The sequence below is a fragment of the Pan troglodytes genome, chromosome 20, assembly GCF_028858775.2.
Source record: "Pan troglodytes isolate AG18354 chromosome 20, NHGRI_mPanTro3-v2.0_pri, whole genome shotgun sequence".
Lineage (NCBI taxonomy): Eukaryota > Metazoa > Chordata > Mammalia > Primates > Hominidae > Pan > Pan troglodytes.
In genome coordinates this window covers 60,617,501-60,632,907 of record NC_072418.2, presented here as the reverse complement: position 1 = coordinate 60,632,907, position 15,407 = coordinate 60,617,501, and the positions used below count along the sequence as shown (strand labels likewise).

Genomic DNA, 15,407 nt, shown 5'->3' with positions numbered 1-15,407 from the left:
TGAGGAATTTTTAAAAGAAAATTTAATTTTACCAAAGAAGTTACACAGGTGGCAAATAAAAACATTAAAAAATGCTCAATATCATGAAGTTTTAGGGAAATGCAATGAAAACCACAGTGAGATACCACTATTCATACATTCAAAGAGCTAAAATAAAAAAGATTAGCCACATGAAGCACTGGCAGGGATGTAAAAGAACCGGGACTCTCATACACCCTTGGTGGGACTACAATAGGAAACATCCATTTAGATCAAATTTGGCATTTCTTAAAATGCTAAACATTCACCTACATTGTAACTAAGACATTACAGTTTGAGTTATTAACACGAGGAAAATAAAACACATATCCATATAAAGAAATGAATTCAAGTATTTACAGCAGCGTTATTTGTAATATACAAAAATCTATAAATAATATAAATGTCCCTAAACACATGGATAAACACTGACTTATCCATAGAACAGCATGATACTCAGCAATACAAAGATTCATCATTTTTGAATCTCAAAATAATTATACAGCATGAAGAAAACCAGTAAGTATATATATATACACACACATATATAAACACATATGTATATATATACGTATACGTATATGCGTATACGTGTGTGTGTGTGTGTGTGTGTGTGTGTGTGTATGTATCTCAGTAAAAATTCCAGAAAATGCAAACTAATTTACTGTAAAGGAAATCAGTTGAAACTGAAGAGCTGGGGAAGGGAGAAAGATTATAAAAAGATACAAGGTAAATATATGGGTGACACATAAATTCATTTTTATGGTTGTAATGATGGTTTCATGGCTTTACCAAACTGTACACTTTGGATACGTGTACTTTGTTGCATGTCAGTTATACAAATTAGACCTTCAAAAAGCTTTAAAAAGTGGCTCAAAATTAAGAGCCTAGATGGTCCTTTTTTTTTCTTTTAAATCAGCGTGGCAACCTGATATGGACTTCACCATCTCTCTCTCTCTTCATGCCCTGAGAGAGGCAACCTTGCCTCAGAGGCAGCAAATTTTGGCAAGCAATGAAGGCTGTTGCCACCTGAATTAATAGGAATGTTGGCTGAGTCACAAAAGCCACATCCCTGGACCACGGAATGATCCTTCTCTCTATTCTTGTTCTCCTACCTGCATAGCAATGGCCTTGAGGTGAACAGCCCAGACAGGATACAAGGAGCCACAAAACCTTTATAGACTATTTTCTTTTTTTGGAGACGGAGTCTCACTCTGTCGCCTGGGCTGGAGTGCAGTGGTGCAATCTCAGCTCACTGCAACTTCCGCCTTCTGGGTTCAAGCGATTCTCCTGCCTCAGCCTCCCAAGTGGCTGGGAATACAGGCGCATGCTGCCACGCCTGGCTAATTTTTTGTATTTTAGTAGACATGGGGTTTCACCATGTTGCCCAGGCTGGTCTTGAACTCCTGAGCTCGGGCAATCCGCCCGCCTTGGCCTCCCAAAGTGTTAGGATTACACCATGCCCGGCCAGACTATTTTCTGATAATGATCTCAGCGATAGTAAACAGAAGATCCTGAGAATTTCTGTATGCACTGATCCTACACAACCATATTCACTGGAAAATTTGTAGATGAACTTTTAGAAGAGTCATTCCATCTAATTTACTGCAGTCTTCTCCACTCCCCATTTACCTGGAGTTTCTGTCCCAATTACTGTTGAACCTGTAATTTCACCTCCACACCTATAGTCTGACAACAAATGGCACCAGTCTACACTGACTTATATGCCATGGCACATGGCTCCTTTGCAGGACCTGGGCAACAGATTCCCCTCACCAGTGCTAGGAATTATGTGGATCTCTTGTGGACAATGAACAAAATTCACGTTCACAGAAGCACTGGGGATTGTCACAACTGCCTCCTTTTCATGGTGACCTCTGACCTGACAAAAATGGCACCAGGCCACAATACAGGAACACAAAGCCTGGCAGTCTTTACTTTGAGGCCTTGGGCAGCAGGCCAATTAGAGCAATACAGAACAAAGAGCTGTCTTCTGCCATCACATTGTCCCTTCTGAGTACAGAAAGTTTGAGATCTCCACAAAATCTATTCACCCCTTCATGCTGACATCACTATTCTGCTTACAAGTCATTCTATGCAATGAATAGAACACCCAAGATTAAAGGTGCATAAATTTTTTTAAAACCTTTATAAAAACATTATAAATTAGAGCAATGTGCACCAAGCAGTTTCCAGGCTGGTGAATCAGAATGTGGAAAAATTCATTACAAGCATCATGTGAGACCGACAATGTTCCTTAAAAAGGTAATCCTTAGAAAGCTGACAGTACAACTCAGATTCTCTGGACCACAACTGGGTTAGGCGTATACTCTAAAGTCAGAGAAAAGACATGAAGACCCCCTACATGCTTGGGCTATTAATAATTTCCCCAAGCAAATGGGAGAGTACAGAGGTTTGCTTCTCTGAGCACTGTGGGGAAGTGACTCATGCACATGGTGTGCACCTGCCAGGTGGTAGGGGTGAAATGTGAAATGGCTTCAGCCTCAGAAATTGGCAGTGACATAAATCAGGCTATAGGCCTCGGCAGATTAGAAATTACAATGAACCTCCTCAAAGCTTCCCACATACCTGAAACTTATGAAGAATACCCCACTGTGGGTGCTCAAAGTTTAAATTTACGAAGATGGCTACCACAGTCTCCTCCAGTGCTATTATACTGAATAAAGAAATAGCACATTCCCTTCACATTTAAGGCCTTTCTTCAGTGTGAACTCTCCGATGTCGAATGAGGTTAGATTTGCGGCTAAAGGATTTCCCACATTCACTGCATTCATAAGGCCTTTCTCCAGTGTGAACTCTTTGGTGCTGAATAAGGTCTGATTTGTGGGTAAAGGGTTTCCCACATTGACTGCACTCATAAGGTCTTTCTCCAGTGTGACCTCTCTGGTGTTGAATGAGGCTAGAGCTCTGGCTAAAGGATTTCCCACATTCACTACATTCATAAGGCCTTTCTCCAGTGTGAACTCTCTGGTGTTGAATGAGGCTAGCACTTTGGCTAAAAGACTTTCCACATTCACTACATTCATAAGGCCTTTCTCCAGTATGAAGTCTCCGGTGCTGAATGAGGCCAGAGCGCTGTCTAAAAGATTTGCCACATTCACTGCACTCATAAGGTCTTGTGCCAGTATGAATTCTCCGGTGTTGAATGAGGTCAGATTTGCGGGTAAAGGATTTTCCACATTCACTGCATTCATAAGGTCTTTCTCCAGTGTGAACTCTTTGGTGTTGAATCAGGATAAATTTGCGGCTAAAGGATTTCTCACATTCACTGCACTCATAAGGCCTATCACCAGTGTGAATGCTGCGGTGTCGAATGAGGTTAGAGAATTGTCTAAAGGATTTCCCACATTCTCTGCACTCATAAGGTCTTTCTCCACTGTGAATTCTCTGGTGTTGAATGAGTTCCGATTTGCAGCTAAAAGATTTCCCACAATCACTGCACTGATAAGGCATTTCTCCAGTGTGAACTCTTCTATGTCGAATGAGATTGAAGATTTGTCTAAAGGATTTCCCACATTCACAGCACTGATAAGGCCTTTCTCCAGAGTGAACTCTCTGGTGTCGAAAAAGGCTAGAGCTTTGTCTAAAGGATTTCCCGCACTCGCCACATTCATAAGGCCTTTCTCCAGTGTGAACTCTCTGGTGTTCAACGAGGTTAGATTTGTAGCTAAAGGTTTTCCTACATTCACCACACTCATGACGCACTCCTCCAGTGTGACGTCTCTGGTGGTGAATGAATTCAGATTTATGGATAAAGGCTTTCTCACGATCACTGCATTCATAAGGCCTTTCTCCAGTGTGAATTATCTTGTGTAAGATTAGGTGGCACTTTTTGCTAAAGGATTCCTCACATTCACTACACTCAAACATCTTTTGTCCAGTGTGAATTTGCTGGTGCTGAACAAGTGTGTTCTTGCAAGTGAAGGCTTTCTCACATTTGCTACACTCATAAAGCCCTCCTTCAGAACAGACACTCTGATGCTGAACAAGTGTGTGTTTGTGGCTTGAAGCTTTTCTGTATTCACCCCACTTGTAATAACTTTTTGCATTGAAAAATGCCTGTATATGCTTGCTGCTGCTACTGTGTGGCTCCTCACCACTGGGAGTGGCTTCGTGTTGGAGTAGGTCCATGGGGGCTGGGAAGGCCTCCCCACAGGTGAAATAATTCAACACATGGAATCTGCAGCCAGTCACAAATGTAGCCTCATCCACCTTCCTTTTCCAGGGCTCTTCTTCATTGTAATGCTTTTGATGCTGGTGAAGGTCAGCACTGAAGCAGAAGCCTCTCATGCTTGTGCTACCCAAGTATGACTTTTGCACAGGGGATGTGGTTTGGTGCTCAGCCGCAGGCAAAATCTCTTTCAAGACTGGGACACACATCTTAATCTCACTGAGGTGAGTTTTCTGGGTGGGTGTATTGCCCTTAGAAGTCCTGACCTGTATAGATACACTCTGCTCAGAAGCTATCGCCTCATTCTCCATTCCATGGCAATAACCTGAAAGCAGAGAAATGCTGATGAAATGCATGCTGACTTTCATGGAAGGAGAAAGATGTATCACAAAAATGTGTGAGACACAAGAACTGAGTGCATGGAACTGTTCTGAGAACAACGGAACTGGGGAGGAATAGGCTGGTTTGAAGTACTGGGCTTTTTAAGATTTTAGAGATGTCATCTCATCACGCAAAGCATACAAGGATGAGGTATAGCACAGGAGGAGAAGGAGGGTCTCCAACTCACTCTCTGCCAAAGCCCTCAGCAGGACTTTGTCTGCTAGTGATGTATGTGCTGTACAGAAGACTGCTGTTGTCCAGTCCTAGGAAAATCCAATTGAAACTTGATAGCTGGTGATCAAGGAGGACTATTTGAGGCTGTGTGCATACCTCACAACACAGTGAGTCAAGACTGAACAACACTGAAAAGAAGTGAGCTGTGGAGAGGAACAAGTGACACACTGAGACCACGAGGGTGGAGGTAGCCAAACACTGGAAGTGACAGATGAAACGACAATTCAGCACAGTATTGTATAGGGAAGTAGAAGTAGAAACGAGTTATGGCCAGTGGCACTTGCACCAAAATACTGCTGGACACATCACAGGTTCCGGATATGATTCTAATACAACCATGATGTCATGCCCTTCCCCAGCTGCCACTCACTGGGGCCAGGCCTCCTCTGAGACCATCTTGCTTTGTTCACTCTGTGAAGCAACTAGGGCTCTCCCTGTAGCCCTCATTGTGCTACCACATAACACATGAATGATGTAAGTCTTAAGGAAAGAGAGGACAAGGGAGTGACCAGCACTCACAAAAAACACTCAAAGGAGAGTCTTGTAAAAAGAGCTCCATAGTTCACGTAAGTAGTAACTATGACAATGCCTGTAATTTCTGATATAGGTGGACATAAGGAAATGGCAGCTAGAGGAAAAGGGCAGAAACTGGGCCACAAGGTACCATGAATCTGTACACAGTCATCCTGACAGGGGGAAGACAAGAAAAATAAGATCCACTAGGCTGACAGCAAGACTCCTGAGACAGAGGTAACTCTGGGGTCAAAAAGAAAAGCAGACACTCGGAGGGATGCTAGGGCCTTACCCAGGGATGTTACATGTGCAAAGTTCTCCAGCATCACATCGCAGTACAGGAACCTCTGAGACTCATCAAGGAGCTCCCACTCTTCTTGGGAGAAATAAATGGCCACATCCTCAAAGGTCATACCCTGTCACAGCAGGAATAGTTCAATCCACGATCAGACCTGGAGTTCATTATCCTCTTGCCCCCAACATCCATCCCCAGGTCACCCTATTGCCCACCTCAGCGGAGATAACCAGCCACAGTGCCACCGATGCCTACCCTCTCCCCACAGTTCCACTGATACTGAGTCCTCGAATAGCAACAACAGGCCTGTGAACAGATAGATGCTATCTAAGCTCTGGACTTGGCAGGTAGGCTATACCTCTCGTTACTCACAAACACCAGCTAGAGAGAGAACTGGCCATAGACAGGGTGTGAGTGATCTGACGTTTGTCTTGTCAGGCAATACCCGTGAAGTCCCCAAGATTGATCTTCCAAGACACAACTAACACGGGCTTACCCTTTACCCCTCTGACTCCAGTTCACCCATATGGCCCTCAGTTTATTCTCTCTCTTCTCATGTACATCACTCTTTGAACCACACCTGTCTCACACAGCTGCATTCCCACAGCCACAACCTCAAAGGTCACACAGCTTTTCCATGATTGGGACAGTTCATTCCATTATCAGTATCTCTCCTAGGACCCCAAATTCATCCCTGCTGCATCTATCCCCTGTTCATCCTCCTCTCCATCTTCTCATTTGAAAGAATGCAACAGGGCCTGGTGACACTAATGCCCCCTCTCTCCTTATGGTCCCATTGGTCAATGTGTTCTCCCACAGCAACAACAGGCAGGTGGGCAAGTATCTAAGCTCTGAGCCTGCCATGCAAGGAACCATACTCTCTTGTAAGGAAACTCTCCTGGAAGACAACAGACCATGGCTCCCAAACACAACCAAGGGTCTTGGTTCATACTTCACCCTTGTGTCCTCAACACCAAGGAGCCACCACTTCACATTCTTGTCTCCATGTGCACATCACTCTACCACACTTCTCTCACAGTGTCACTCCCACAGCCACAGCTTACTTCCTGCCTCATACCATGAGCATCTCCTTGGCCTCCCAACTGGTTACTCAGCACATGGGGCCCAGAGAGTGGCTGGCAAATTCAAATACGGTTCAGTACTATCCCAGATCTCTAACTGTGCCTAAAGTTAGGGGCAGCCTCAAGTCATACCATGAAGGCCTTTCTACCTGACTATTCCTTGCTTCAACCTCACCCATCAAGAATCACCTGTGGATCTCAGATAACCAAGGCCTCTTCCACTTCTGGGCTGTGATTGCTGTCCCCCCACCAGTCACAGCCTTCCTCTCTCCAACTACCACTAATTCAAGGTCCAACCCCAGTGGCTATCTACCCCGGGCCCATCGAGTCCCACAGATGGCCAATTATGCCCCTAAGATAACGTGACAGCCTGACTGAAACTTCCCAGATCCCACCAAGAGTTAATATAAAACCCTGGTCAGTCTGCAGAGAGGTGAATACACACCAGTCCTAGCATCATCCTGTCTAACTCCTATGCCTCTACATTCATCTCACGTCTACTCACCCCTGAGAAGCCTTGGCCACATGCTAGATCATAATCTCTGTACGACCCTCACCGTGAACACTTCTGTCCAAGACCTGTGTTGCAACACCTCACACAACCAGGGGCTCACGCAGGAGACCTGTCCTTGACCTTCCCCTCCCCTTCCTTGACAACTATTATTATTATTGTGAGCAGGCTTCCCCTCTACTAAATGTGATCCACAGCTCCACCCCGGCCCACAGATTGTCCACTACCTTTTGGAAAAGTCTCCATTCTGAATCTCTCCTCACTGTTCCTGACCTACAGTTCCAGCAGCCCATGAACCATTCTCTGAAAGCTCTCATACTCTTAGCAGGTCAAAAATAAAACTTCTGATATCCCAAATGAAAACTACTCCTACTATGTACTTCCCCATCTTAGTTGATGGAGCTTCCACACTTCTAACTGCCAAAATAAAACCTTTCAGTCATCCCTGACTCCACTCTCTTTCTCAAAACTAAAAATTCAGGCAGCCCTACTTAAAAAATGAATCCAGAATCCAACTGCTTCTCGCATCTTCACAGCCACCATTTTGGCCTATCACATTCTATCACATTCACCTGGCCTATCCCAGTAGTCTCCTCCCAGGTCTCCCCACCTCATCCTTCAGTCGGCTTCCCATGCTGCAGCCACAGGGAGCCTAATAAGACCAGAACCAGATCACCTCCCTCTTCCACTCCAAAACTCCCACTGTTACTATTAAGTAACGAACAGACAACTCAACTTCTCAGGGAACCATTCCGGGTCTGACTTCTACCACACTGCTCCCTGTTCTCATGAGAAGAAAATAATTGTAGGTTCCTGAACTATCTCAGCCTCCTCTCCAAACTTAGCATATACTGGTAACTTTGCCTTGGACAACCTTCTACATCTCCTTTCCCCCAGCTGCCAACAGCTTCATATAATCCAACCTGGACTTAAGACTCTGGGCTTTGTATTTGCTCAAAGTCTCAGGGCCCAAGGCTAGACGAGTGGCGAGGCTCAGGTCGCCCAATGACCCTGGGCCAGTTTTGGAGCCAGGTGGCCTGGGCTGGCTGCACTATCTCCGCACCTCAGTTCTCAGTGCTGAATTTACCAGCTGCGTGAGCTTGGACAAGAACTCAGTCTTCATATGCCTAACTACTATTACCTCTCTTCAGCCTGTTCTTCCCCTGAGCAACTTTTGGATAGCTTTAGGAAATCCTAGCCCAGTGTCCCTATCTGTTCACAAATCTCGAAGGCTGCCAGTGTCCTCAGAATCGTCAAATTCGTCAGGTGCAACTCTGCCTCACTCTATGTTCCTGCAGACCCGAGATGGACCCCAGGCTCCTGAATCCCCCCCAGCTTAGTCGCAGCTCCAAGTTCTGCACGCGCCAGTCCCCTGCCCGTCACATTTCCGTACACACTGGGCGTCACAAACGGGTCCAATCCACAAGCGCCTTCTTGTCCAGGGTACTGGGGCCTGGGCTGCAGGGCTGTGAGCAGGCATCCCTCACTGGGCCTTAGGGCTTCTGCTGGGGGAGAGTAGGCGAGACCCGGAGGACGCACAACTCACCTGAGCCGAGTCCCTCAGCGCGACTGCCGCCATTGAGCTCCGTGGACTAGGCAGGGAGTGGCGGCCGACCGGGGCGGGCATTCGAACACAACAGTCCCTATCCCGGGCCTGGCGCAGCTCACCCGAGGTGGCGTCGCAGAACCTCTGGCCCACTTTCGCGCCTTCTCTGTCCCGTCCCTCAGTCGCGACCTCCGCTGCAGACTGGCGGGCTGGACAGACAGGACAGAGGCCAAAATGACCGCCACGAGGAGGACGCCGGAAGTTCCGGCCCGTCGCGCTGCACATGCGCGGAAGTGTTCCTATCTTGGGCTGTCATTGGCTCAACTCCGCCGCCGTTTTGCGCTCTGCACTCTGGATAATGTAGTTTCCAAAACTCCACGGAGCTCTTCGGAGTGTGTCCACTGCTTTGACCTCTGCGAACTTGTATTCTGAGGTGCTGTGCCCCGTGCAGGGAAATGGCGACTTCGGCCTCTAGGGGAGAAGGAAGTATTTACTCCTTCTTAAAGGGGCTTTTCCCAGATTTCTGGGAAGTGTTTTCCGTAACTGATCACTTAAGTGTTTAGAGACATTATTTCAGACTCCACGAAGCTCAGGGTGCCCCTAGAGGCAAAAAATATTATTTCAGGGGGTTGGGCGCGGTGGCTCACGCCTGTAATCCCAGCACTTTAGAAGGCCGAGGCGGGCGGATCACCTGAGGTCAGAAGTTCGAGACCAGGCTGGCCAACATGGCGGAACCCCATCTCTACTAAAAATACAAAAATTAGTCGGGCGGGCCGGGCGCAGTGGTTCACGCCTGTAATCCCAGCACTTTGGGAGGCCGAGGTGGGTGGATCACGCGATCAGGAGTTCGAGACCAGCCTGGCCAACATGGTGAAACCCTGTCTCTACTAAAAATACAAAAATTAGCTGGGCATGGTGGCGAGCGCCTGTAATCCCAGTACTTGGGAGGCTGAGGCAGGAGAATCGTTTGAACCTGGGAGGCAGAGGTTGCAGTGAGTCGAGATCGCGCCATTGCACTCCAGCCTGGGCGACAGGGGGAGACTCCGTCTCCAGAAAAAAAAAAAAAGAAAAAAAAAAATTGGATTTTGGAGCATTTTGGATTTTAGATTTTTGGCTCAGGGATATTCAACCTGTATTTTGTTCTCATTAAATAGGTTTCTCTTTCACTTTGTTATTGTTTGATATACTAAAGTTTTAATTTTCATGAAGTCTAATTGGTCTATTTTTCTTTTGTCACATGTGTATTTGGTGTCAAATCCAAGAAATTATGGCCAAATTCAATGTCATAAAACTTTCACCCTATATTTTCTTTTAAGTGTTTTATAGTTTTGGGTCTTATGTTTAGGTTGTTAGTCCATTTTGAGTTCATTTGTGTTTTTGGTGTTAGGTAAGGGTTCACCTTCATTCCTTAGCATGTGAATATTTCGTTTTCCCAGCATCATTTGCTGAAAAGATCATCGTTTCCCCATTGAGTGGTCTTGGTAGCCTTGTTGAGATCATTTGGCCATATACATTACTATTGCAAATGATATTGTTTTCTTAATTTCCTTTTCAGATTTTTCATTGTTAGTGTATGGAAGGGCATATGAGTTTTACATGTTGACTTTTGCATGTTGACTTTGAATTCAGCTACACAGGTGAATTTGTTTATCAGTTCTTTTTTTTTTTTTTTTTTTTTTTCCCCAGACGGAGTCTCACTCTGTTGCCCAGGCTAGAGTGCAATGGCTTGATCTTGGCTCACCACAAGTTCCACCTCCCAGGTTCAAGCAATTCTTCTGCCTCAGCCTCCCAAGTGGCTGGCACTACAGGCGCCAGCCACCATGCCCGGCTAATTTCTGTATTTTCAGTAGAGCGAGGGTTTTACCATGTTGGCCAGGCTGGTCTTGAACTCCTGACCTCAGGTGAGCCACTGCGCCTGGGCTTTTTTGTTTTTGTTCTTGAGACAGTGTCTTGCTCTGTCACCCAGGGTGGAGTGCAGTGGCGCGATCTCAGCTCACTGCAACCTCTACCTCCCGGGTTCAAGCGATTCTCCTGCCTCAGCCTCCTGAGTAGCTGGGGTTACAAGCATACACCACCATGCCCAGCTAATTTTTGTATGTTTAAATTAATCAAAGTTGCCAGCAAAAAAATATATATATATATTAATTCCTCCCTTAGAAGTTACAATAAACATCTTTAAAAATTTTTTTTGAGCCTGTCACCCAGGCTGGAGTGCAGTGGTCTGTTCTCAGCTCACTGCAACCTCTGCCTCCCAGGCTCAAGTGATTCTCTCATCTCAGCCTCCCAAATAGCTGGGATTACAGGCGCATGTCGCCAAACCTAGCTAATTGTTTTTTTGTATTTTTTGTACAGATGAGGTTTTGCCTTGTGCTCAGGCTGGTCTCAAACTCCTGGACTCAAGTGATCTGCCCGCCTCAGCCTGACAAAGTGCTGGGATTACAGGCATGAGACACTGTGCCCAGCCTAAACATCTTCAATCTAATTTGACCTTCAAATAACTACTGGATTGCTTCACATGTAATGCAGGGACCCTGTAACAGGACCTTTGGGGATGAATTCTTTAGTATTTGTGTGAGAAAAGCTTTATTCTCCTCCACCTTCGAAAGATAACATTGCTGGATATAGATGTTAGGGTGGGGTTTTAATTTTTGTTCTAAATTTTGAACTTTCACTCCATTCCCTTCTTGATTATCTGGTTTCTGACAAGAATTCTACTCTAAATCTCATCCTTGTTCCTCAGCAGGTAAAGTGCCCTCTCCCACCTCCATCTTCTTTCAAGAATTTCTCTATCTTTGGCCTTCTGTAGTTTGAATATGATGTACCTAGTCGTAGGTTTTTGGTATTTACACTGCTTCCTCTTCTCTGAGATTTCTGGATCTGTGGTTTGGTGTCTATGATTAATTTTGGACCTCCAAGTGGAGGTTGCAGTGAGCCAAGATCACACCACGGCACTCCAGCCTGAGCGACAGATCAAGACTCTGACTCAGAAAAAAAAAAAAAAGCCGGGCACGGTCACTCACGCTTGTAATCCCAGCACTTTGGGAGGCCGAACCACTGCGGCCGGCCCCATCTCTTTTTTTAAAAAAGGATATCAACATTATGGATTCATTCATTTATTCAACAGAAATTTATTGGTTCTTGGAAATGTTCCACTTTCCCAACCACTTGGAATACTTTAGTGAACAAAACTGACAAATTCCATGCTCTCCTTAGCCTTACATTTTAATGAAGCAAGACAATAAATTGAAAAAAAGCATAATCAGGAGATTATATCTTATATCCTAAGTAGATAAATACTATAGGAATATACATACTTGCATACATATTTATACACATTATCAGACCAGCAGCTTAGGAAGCTTCTGGTGTGGAGGGAACACTTGGCAGGGTAATTTTCTCATGAGTCCTCATATGGCGGTGGTATGTGGATGACTGGCGGTAGCTTGTCTTACAAAAGGGACATGTATAAGGCTTTTCTCCTGTGTGGATTCTCTCATGAGACCGCAGGTTGGTTTTGTGGCTGAAGGACTTTTTACATATGCTGCATGTGAAAGGCTTCTTTCCTGTGTGAATTATCTGATGCACCCGTAGGTCTGATATCTGGAAGAAGCCTTTTTGACACTCGGGACAAACAAATGGCCTCTCATTCCTGTGTCTTCTCTGGTGAGCTAATAAGTGACAGAGATACTTAAAGACCTTGGGGCATTCTTCACATTTGTATGATTTTCGGACTCCATGGGATCCTTTCTGATGTACCTCACATGTGGAGTTTCCCTCATTGCTCTGGTGGGTAAGGGCAGACTCAGGGGAGGACTGCTCTGGTTGAGAGATACACCCTGCTCCCATCACCATAGGGACACCTTGGAAAATGATTCCATTTATGGACCCTTCCTGAGATCTAGCAGTGACTAGCTCTGCTCTTTTTGAGTTGTATGGGTTGTCAGAAGAAACACCTCCCTCTTCAGGCCTAGGACCGTTCTCTTCCTGGATGATGATTAGGGAAACTATTTGATTGCCTTGATTAGTAATATTTTCATTTACTTGAGTAGTTTTCAAAGAACTGTTCCAGGCATCTTGTTCATCTTCATATCCTGTGAAAATAGACACTCAATGAAGTTGTACTTAAGAAGGGGTCCACATAGAACACTCCTCAGTTGTGCAGATTCACCTGACTTACCTTGTCCTGTTTCTAAGGAAGTATCTTGGGAAGTCTGGGAGGGTGTCCCCATGTTTGCTTCTCTTGTGGTTTGGGCATTCACTTGTTTTGTGAGATGAACAATGACATCTCTTAAGGGCATATCCTCAGAAAAGAGAGCTTCCTGTCCCTGCATGTGGACGTGGACCTGTAAAGAAAGCCAGATCACTGTTGTATCTGAATCTGTTGTGTAACAGAAGACTTTTTGGAAAAGTGGTCCTTAACAGGCTCTCACAAGCTCCCTCAAGTATTGGCTATCACATATTTTGTCCACCATCTCTGATGGTGTTATTCTTGTTACTACAAGCTCTTATGTTTAATAAAGTCACATGGACATTGAATTTACAAGTACTGAATCATTTCCCCTAGGAAAAATTCAGGGTTAGTTTCCTGTGAGCTTCTGGCTACATTATTTTTGTCAACTGATCAATACATGAGTTTGTTTTATGTGTGTATATGTTCAAAGACACCCCATTTAATATATATTATTGATTAATTCTGAACTCAGAGGATCCAACACATGTATTATCTCCATAATACATAGCAACTTTCCTGCACTTAGGAAGACTAGACAGTGTTTCAGCATTTTACTTCAGTGTCACTTTAAACAACAAAGTTATCAATAAAAAGCAAAAAAAAAAAAAAATGTGCCACTAAATAGACTGTGAAAAGGACACTTATTTACACTGTAGGAACCAAAATAGGAAGTGAGGTTGTGGCCTTGTTCAACCTCACCTGGAAACATGCACCTAAGGTAAATCAAATATTTTACCACCTGCACATATCTGAAAATGACGGAGAAGATGCCTCAGGTATTTATTTTAAGCTTACAAATAAATTTTAGCAATTTTGCAAATAGGGGCTCTGAGAATAAGGATCTACTGTAATTGCTTCTTTAGAATGTCTTTCTTGATTAGAGTTCCCTGACAGAAGAACAAGCTCTTGTCAAGACATTTCTTCCTCAACCTTGATGTCTTCATTTAAATGTCAATTTCAGGCTGGTCTCACACCTGTAATCCTAGCACTTTGGGAGGCCAAGGCAGGCGGATCACTTGAGGCCAGGAGTTCCAGACCAGCCTGGCCAACATGGTGGAACGCTGTCTCTATTAAAAATACAAAAATTAGCTGGGCTTGGTGGAGCACGCCTATAATCCCAGCTACTCTGGAGGCTGAGCCACGAGAATGACTTGTGCCTGGGAGGCATAGGTTGCAGTGAGCTGATATCATGCCAAAAAGTCAATTTCTCAGAGTCTGCCATTATGCAGACTAAAATTAAGTTAATCAAACATCAATATGTTTGGCTCCTATATGTCCTACAGAATAAACAGATATATACCTTTTTGCTTTTTTTCTTGAGAACTTAGGACATTGAAGATTATTCTTTGTGAGAATGGTGGGAGAGTGTGAGCTGACTAATAACTGGACCTCCAATAGCTTCTCTAACTTCCAGACAACTCTAACTGACTGTAATTTATTCCTTACTTTCCTTTGTCTCTCATCCCAGAAGTTAGAACCCTGTACTCACTAAGGCAGGTGGATTTATGCTGTCATCAGTCAGGTCTTCTATGAATCTCTCCAAGTTTTTGCCACTTGATTTCCATTTCTCTTTCACACCGGCTTTGTCATTGCAGTGGCCACCAATCATAAACTGCTCCAGGACTAATAGAGAAATAATTTCATCCTTGCTGTGCTTTTCTGGTTGCAGCCATGAGTGAAAGATCCTATAAAGTCTTTGCAATTCCTGCCTTGCATATGAATTATTGCTGTCTTGAAATGAATTGAGCACCATTCTTGAGAACTCAGAAATCCCTTCTTCTCTCTGAACAGCAGGTCCTTGGCTTTGTTGAAACGCTGAATTTTCTGATCCAAGATTATTCTCGGATGGTTCACACTGAAATATGGTTCTTAGATCTAAAGCCATTCTTAGCAATAATTCTCAGAGAGACTTTACTTTGATGATTCAGTCTCTTGCCTTGTGTCTCTAGGGATTTGTTTCAACAGTTGGTGGATTCTTTAAAACTGCAAGCTAGAAATAGAAAAGAGATGAGTAATTAATTGCACCACTGGCATAATTAAAGACAAATCAACCAAAAAGTTAGGCCTAGATGGCTCTATGGATGAATTCAAAGAAATAATTATAACTTAACATAAACTCTCCCAGAGCATATAAGAGGAAGCACTACCCACTTTAGTTACTGAGGTCAGCACTTCCTGATAACAAAATTTTACAAATACATTAAAATTATCCAAAACAAAATATTTGAAAATAAAATCTACTCACATATACATCGCAAATGGTGTTCATTTCCAAAATGCAGGAAGTTTGGGTTAAAATTCAAAAATCAATGCAATTTACTTCGTTAACGGGATATGGATACAAGAATGTAATAAAATCATCTCAATGAGTGCATTTTAAATGTTTAAATGCCAATGTTTATTC

General features: G+C 44.2%; 2 protein-coding genes across 4 annotated transcripts in view; both read right to left on the bottom strand.

Moving 5' to 3' along the window:
* On the bottom strand, nt 1–9,049 carry ZNF551 (zinc finger protein 551). Of its 3 annotated transcripts, none has more exons than XM_003316701.7 (3): nt 8,773–9,049; nt 5,631–5,754; nt 1–4,535 (listed from the first exon to the last, which is right to left on the bottom strand). In XM_003316701.7, exons 1-3 carry the CDS (start codon nt 8,851–8,853, stop codon nt 2,728–2,730), a joined length of 2,013 nt encoding a protein of 670 aa, XP_003316749.4. In that variant the 5' UTR covers nt 8,854–9,049; the 3' UTR covers nt 1–2,727. The 3 variants fall into 3 exon arrangements, with proteins under 3 accessions (XP_003316749.4, XP_016792458.3, XP_003953686.4); XM_016936969.4 differs by lacking the exon at nt 8,773–9,049 and adding an exon at nt 8,368–8,576; XM_003953637.6 differs by lacking the exon at nt 5,631–5,754 and having other exon boundaries at nt 8,773–9,038.
* Nucleotides 9,050–11,688: 2,639 nt separating this feature from the next.
* ZSCAN4 (zinc finger and SCAN domain containing 4) overlaps nt 11,689–15,407 on the bottom strand; it is a 27,952-nt gene continuing 24,233 nt past the window's right edge. The window contains exons 5-7 of the mRNA XM_009436554.5: nt 14,493–14,993; nt 12,950–13,115; nt 11,689–12,863 (exon numbers count right to left, since the gene is read on the bottom strand). Coding sequence (XP_009434829.4) covers nt 12,124–12,863; nt 12,950–13,115; nt 14,493–14,888 — 1,302 coding nt within the window. The 5' untranslated portion in view covers nt 14,889–14,993 and the 3' untranslated portion in view covers nt 11,689–12,123. The remainder of the gene's footprint in view (nt 12,864–12,949; nt 13,116–14,492; nt 14,994–15,407) is intronic.